Source organism: Alexandromys fortis, unplaced genomic scaffold (genome assembly GCF_014885135.2).
Source record: "Alexandromys fortis isolate MF-2015 unplaced genomic scaffold, M_Fortis_MF-2015_v1.1 scaffold_15, whole genome shotgun sequence".
In the NCBI taxonomy this organism is placed as follows: domain Eukaryota; kingdom Metazoa; phylum Chordata; class Mammalia; order Rodentia; family Cricetidae; genus Alexandromys; species Alexandromys fortis.
This window is the reverse complement of record NW_026067911.1, coordinates 110,935-117,018: the sequence shown is the minus strand read 5'-3', so window position 1 is coordinate 117,018 and position 6,084 is coordinate 110,935. Positions and strand designations below refer to the sequence as shown.

At 42.0% G+C, this 6,084-nt stretch overlaps 1 protein-coding gene across 1 annotated transcript; it reads left to right on the top strand.

Moving 5' to 3' along the window:
• The first annotated feature begins 507 nt into the window (after positions 1–507).
• On the top strand, positions 508–1,063 carry LOC126499269 (proteasome maturation protein). Its single transcript, XM_050138415.1, has one exon. The coding sequence runs from the start codon at positions 545–547 to the stop codon at positions 908–910; it is 366 nt and encodes a 121-aa protein (XP_049994372.1). The 5' UTR covers positions 508–544; the 3' UTR covers positions 911–1,063.
• The last annotated feature ends 5,021 nt before the right edge of the window (positions 1,064–6,084 follow it).

The window sequence follows — 6,084 nt, the reverse complement described above, 5'->3', positions numbered from 1 at the left end:
AGGCAAAAACGACTGTACCCCTGAGCTTTAGCACCAACAGACTCTGAGGTGTAAGCCCACTTTGGTTGCTGGATAATAAAGGACTCATACTTTTTATTGCTCATCAGCTGGTTGTCTGTATCTTTCTGTGTGTATTATTTTAATATAACAAAAAAAGACTGAACGCTAACCTTAACTATATGAAGATGCTTAGCCTAGTGTGGTGGCACGTGTTGTACTCTCAGTTATCCGGGAAGTTGCAGTGGGAGGCTCAGCTGACCTCAGGGTATTGACCTCAACAACAAACACCGTGAAGGATATTGTTTCAAAACAGTTTTAAGCCGGGCGATGGTGGTGCACGCCTTTAATCCCAGCACTAGGGAGGCAGAGGCAGGCGGATCTCTGTGAGTTCGAGACCAGCCTGGTCTACAGAGCTAGTTTCAGGACAGGCTCCAAAGCTCAGAGAAACGCTGTCTCGTCTCGAAAAACTAAAAAAAAAAAAAAAAAAAAAAAAAGGTCCGGCGGCTGTAGCGGGTTTAGAGGTTTGCGCCGAGCGATTTCCAAGATGAACGCCAGAGGCCTGGGGTCGCAGCTGAAGGACAGCATTCCGGTTACGGAGCTCTCAGCCAGTGGGCCCTTCGAGAGTCACGATCTTCTCCGGAAAGGGTTTTCTTGTGTGAAAAATGAACTTCTGCCCAGCCATCCTCTTGAATTATCAGAAAAAAATTTCCAGCTCAACCAAGACAAGATGAACTTTTCCACCCTGAGGAACATCCAGGGACTGTTTGCTCCCCTGAAGTTACAGATGGAATTCAAGGCGGTGCAGCAGGTTCAGCGTCTTCCACTCCTTCCAAGCTCAAACCTGTCGCTGGATATTCTGCGGGGCAATGATGAGACCATTGGTTTTGAGGATATTCTTAATGATCCGTAGCAGAGTGAGCTGATGGGCGAGTCACACCTGATGGTGGAACACAAGCTGGGCTTGCTGTGATGCAGGTGCTGCGCAGGAACACAGAAGTGCACCTGTAGCTGCCTCCGCTACAGTCTGGCATACACAACATTAAAGTACTGACGAGACTGCTTGGTCACTTGGGAAAAAAAAGAAAAAGAAAAACTAAAAAACAAACAAACAAACAAACAAACAAAAAACAGTTTTAAATCCACACATTCAAACAAACATACAGAGAAAAATTAAAAGAAAGCTGTGAATAATTTTTAAGGTTTTCCCACAGATACATGATTATCATGGTGGTTTAAAAGAGATGTCACCTGGAAGTCTCAGCCATTTGAACTTGGTTCCCGGTTGCTGGTGCAGTTTGAGGAGGTAAGTCTGAGGTAGATGTCACCTTGGTGGAGGAAGTATGTCACTGGAGTGAGCTTTGGGATTTCAATACCCAATGCAATTCTCAGTTAGCTTCTCTGCTTCCTGTTTGCTATTCAAGATGTGAACTCTCAGCTTTCTGCCACCTGCCTCCATGATGGACTCTAATCCCTCTGGACATAAGCCCCAAGGAAACGCTTTCTTCTACAGCCTGCCTTGGTCATGGTGTTTTAAAACAGCGATAGAAAAATAGCCAATACAACTATACACTTTCCTTAATATACAAAACACCTCAGATGAACTAAGGGGGAACCCCTATAATGCGAGAAAAAATGGTAAAATGTGGAGAGTATAGATTAGAAATGTTTATGAATCACTTAAAATTCTTCAACTCACCATTACCTAAAGAGGACCCCTTGTGAGGTACTGACTTTGCAAACTCGATTTTAAAGAAAGGGCTTCATCTTAGACCATATAATGGGGGTGGGGTGGGTGATCTCAGCTCCAGAAATGTGCTGCAATGGTGGAATTTGAATAGATACCCCATAAATAGCCAATTAAGGGACTAGGGGCTAGGACCATAAAATTTAATTAGGTCCAGATGTTCCTAGGAAGCATCCTGTCCTTGAAGATACCTTGTCAGCAATTTATAGCTCTTTGTTAGTGTTTCATGCCCCAAAACTGGCCAATGGTTTCAGAAACTACCTTACCCTATGTCCCCCTTACCCAATCCCAAGACAACTGGACTTGAGTTGCTCTGATTCCTGCGCCTTCCCTTTAAACATCTCCCCGGCTCATCACCACATACTTTCCTCACTCACAAAGCTGGGGTGCTAGAAAGGGGTGGTCCACACTTGGGTTTGTAAAATAAAGACCCTCATCTAATTTGCATCAGAAGCTGGGCTGCGTGAATTCATCTGGGGATTAATAACTTGGGCATAACTCCCTAGCATTGGCCAACCTAGAGACAAAAGAGGAAACCTTCCAGTTCCCTTCCACCTTCCAACACTGTCCCCCTAACTACCCCAGCCTAGAGGCAGACAGGTGCACCCCCTCCAGATTAAACCTGTGCTGTTAGAGTCACTCATTTCCGTGATTGTCTTTTCTTTCCACTGGCCCCACAGTAAACAGATGTGAAAAGTGATCAGCTTACACCAGCGGAGGGAAGTACAGTTTAAAACATAGTTCAGACACCCTTCTGCATCTCACATTAACACATATGGGAAAGGCGCTTAGCACAGTATAACTACTCAGAGACATGCGACCATGACACCTACTAATGCAAGTAAAAAAAATAACAGTACTGTCAACAGAAGAAACAGAGCCCCATTGTAAAGAGAATAAGAGATATTTTATTCCTGAGCCCTTTGGGTGAGCACGGCTTAGGACAAAGATTCAGACTTCCCCCAACTCCATGTTCTAACGTGGAGGAAGTTTTATGGAGGGTCATAGTTTTACAGACCAGAAAAGTCATAAAACAAGAGTTTAAGACGAATTAGAGGGTACTTTAGAGAGGGTTACAGCGAGAAGGGGAGGCTTTGCTACAGGCCTAAAATGCCATCTGATGACATTCTTGCTTTTGGGTTGGTGGGAGCCAGTGCATTGGGTAAGCCAATAGATTCCAAAAGCTTCTGTGTGATACCCACAAGACTAGTTCTCACACGGAAGTGGTCAAGGAATGGCTGACCTGAGGGTTAAAGCTAGCCCCAAATAAGGTCAATTAGCCTCAGCGACCCTAGCGTTCTAATCCTCCCAGTATTGAAATTACAATCAGTCTCTGCAGACACAGTTTCTTTCTAGGAGTTTTTAATTTTGGCACTGTTTTATAGTTTTTGCTATTGTTGTTGTTGGTGGTGGTTTTTTGTTTTGTCTTGTTTTCTTTTTGGTTTTGAGACAGAATTTCTCTGTGTAGCCCTGGCTGTCCTGGAAATTGTTCTGTTGATCAGGCTGGCCTCAAACTCACAGAGATCTTCCACCCTCTGCCTCTGGAGTGCTGGGATTAAAGGTGTGCGCCACCGCTGCCAAGCAACACTATAAAAATTGTCAGTTTATAACCTAACCTACCAAATTATTTCTTGACACTCAGCACACAGAGAAGACAGGAGCTGGCCACCACACGATCACTATTCTAAGCTAGTGCCCTGTGCTGCAGGAACTTACAGGAGAGGGTTGAGCTCATGATGCCTGAGTAGAAATTCAGCTCAGCAAGGAAGATTAAGACATTGTAACTCAGCAAGGAAGCCTGAGACATTGTACCTCAGCAAGGAAGCCTGAGACATTGTAACTCAGCAAGGAAGCCTGAGACATTGTAACTCAGCAAGGAAGACTGAGACATTGTGACTCAGCAAGGAAGACTGAGACATTGTAACTCAGCAAGGAAGACTGAGACATTGTGATTACTGAGTAGGTACTAAAGATAGCAGCATAGAGAATAACATATGAAAGAAGCCTGATTGGCAGAAAGGTTGGAAATAAACAGAATATGCCTGAGAAGATCCTGCATACAAATACAAATGTGGGTGATACATGAAGCTCTTGGATCCCACTAGAACTCCCCCCCAAACAGTGCCACCCATTGGGACACAAAATACTGGGGACGATGGGGAATACTTCTTATACAAACCCCTGCACTTGACTATTGGTGAGAATGGGGTATTAAAAGCACCCACTCTCACGTGGTTGGACCTGCTCTGTGGTTTTAGATCTAACAGTCTTTCTTTTATGAAGTGTGCCCTTGTGTTTTGTATCTATGTGTATGGGACTGTAGAATCCTGTTGGATTTTTCTTCTTTAATGAGAGGGGAGCATTCTTCCTTACCTCTTTTAATTAATTTTGATTTGAAGTCTTTTTTTTTAGAAATTGAAATATGATTAGTTTTTAGTTACATTTGGTTTTTACATCTTTTACTCTAAGGTGATGTCTATTTTAATATGAGACATGTTTCTCAGAGGCAGAAAAAAAAGGCATTCTCTTTTCTGACCTCATCTTTTTGTCTGTTTTTTTAGTATGGAATTGAGACCATTAACATCCACAGTTATTGAAAATCAAAGTCAATTTCTGTAACTTTGTTAATTTTGTGGTGTTTTCTCATATCTCTTTGATTTCCTGTTATGGCATTGTTTGTTTCTTTTCTGGGACTCTTGGGTATTTCTCCTCTTCAGACTGAAGTCCTGCTTCTGGCACCCTCTGTAGATCTGGCTTAGTTGTAGCAAATCCCCTATCTGCTCTTATGTGGGATTCCCTTCTGTATGCTGTGATATGTTTTATTACCATTGACTAACAAAGAAGCTGCTTTGGCCTATGGCTTAACAGAATAGAGCTAGAAGGAAAAACTAAACTGAATACAGGGAGAAAGAAGGTGGAGTCAGGTAGATATCAAGTAGCTGCCGAAGGAGAAAGATGCCAGAACACTGGAACCTTACTGGTAGGCCACAGCCTATGGGGATACATAGATTAATAGACATGGGTTAATTTAGTAGAAAAGACAAGATCTCCTGAGTAAATTGGGAGCATGGGAACCATGAGAAAGGGTTGAAGAGGAGAGGCAGGGAGGGAAGCAGAGAAAAATGTATAGCTCAATAAAAAAAGACATGGGTTAATTTAAGATGTAAGAGTTATTTAATAAGAATCCTGAACTAGGGCTGGAGAGATGGCTCAGTGGTTAAGAGCATTGCCTGCTCTTCCAAAGGTCCTGAGTTCAATTCCCAGCAACCACATGGTGGCTCACAACCATCTGCCATAAGGTCTGGTGCTCTCTTCTGGCCTTCGGCATACACACAGATAGACTATTGTATATATAATAAATAATAAATAAATATTAAAAAAAGAATCCTGAACTAATAGGCCAAGCAGTGTTGTAATTAATATAGATTCTGTATGATTATTTGGGTTGGCTGGCCAGGAAATGAACAACTAGTCTCCACTTACACTTCTCTTAAGTTTTTGTTTCTCTTTCAACCTTCAGAAACTTTTGCTAAGGGCGACAGTGTGGTCTTTTACAACCTGGAATGAATATTTCCTGAACCCTCTAGCTTTTAAGTTTTCCACCTAACAGTCCAGCCTTTTTAACTGACCTGACCTTTTCCCCTGTAGCTTCCAATTCTCTTTCTCTATCCTGTTTTTTTAATGTTTGAAATATAGCATGTCAAGCGAGTTTCTTTCTAGTCTTGTCAATTTGGTGTTCTGTGGGCTTCCTGCACGTGGAGGGGCATCTCTGTTTCTGGGGATGCCTTCATGGCAGTTTTCTTCTCATTTTTTGGTGCCAATAGCCCAGGCGTTGGCAGGACTGAGTCTCCAGCCTTGGCCTCATGGCTCCAGACTCTCCCACATTCCATTCATGTTTTTAAATGTCTCTCATTGATATTTACAGAATGAGCCGGTTCATCAATTTTGTCTTCCATTTCCAACTCTCTGGTTTTCATATGAGTAATTTTCTTGGTAAGGCTTTCCACTGAGGGCTACAATTGGTTTATTGAGTATTAGATTTCCAACACTATTTCAGTTAAGGATTTCCATTAAAAATTCAAACTTTATTTTCATGTATTGGATCAAATTATTTCATTTAGCTCTTTGTTACCTTTGAATTGTTTGACCACGGTTATAATCATACTTTTGAATTCTTTGTCTGGAAGTTCCTTCATGTCACTTTCATTCAGGTCATTACTATGGGACTTACATTTTTAGAGGTGACTATTTTTCCATGTTTTTCTTCCTGCTGAAGGATTTGTACAACTTTCTAGTTTCTTGGTTGAATTTTTCTCTCTCTCTCTTTTTTTTTTTTTTTT

Excerpts from the sequence above, each read along its gene's own strand:
- LOC126499269 (XM_050138415.1), top strand. The coding sequence starts at position 545 with ATGAACGCCAGAGGCCTGGGGTCGCAGCTGAAGGACAGCATTCCGGTT.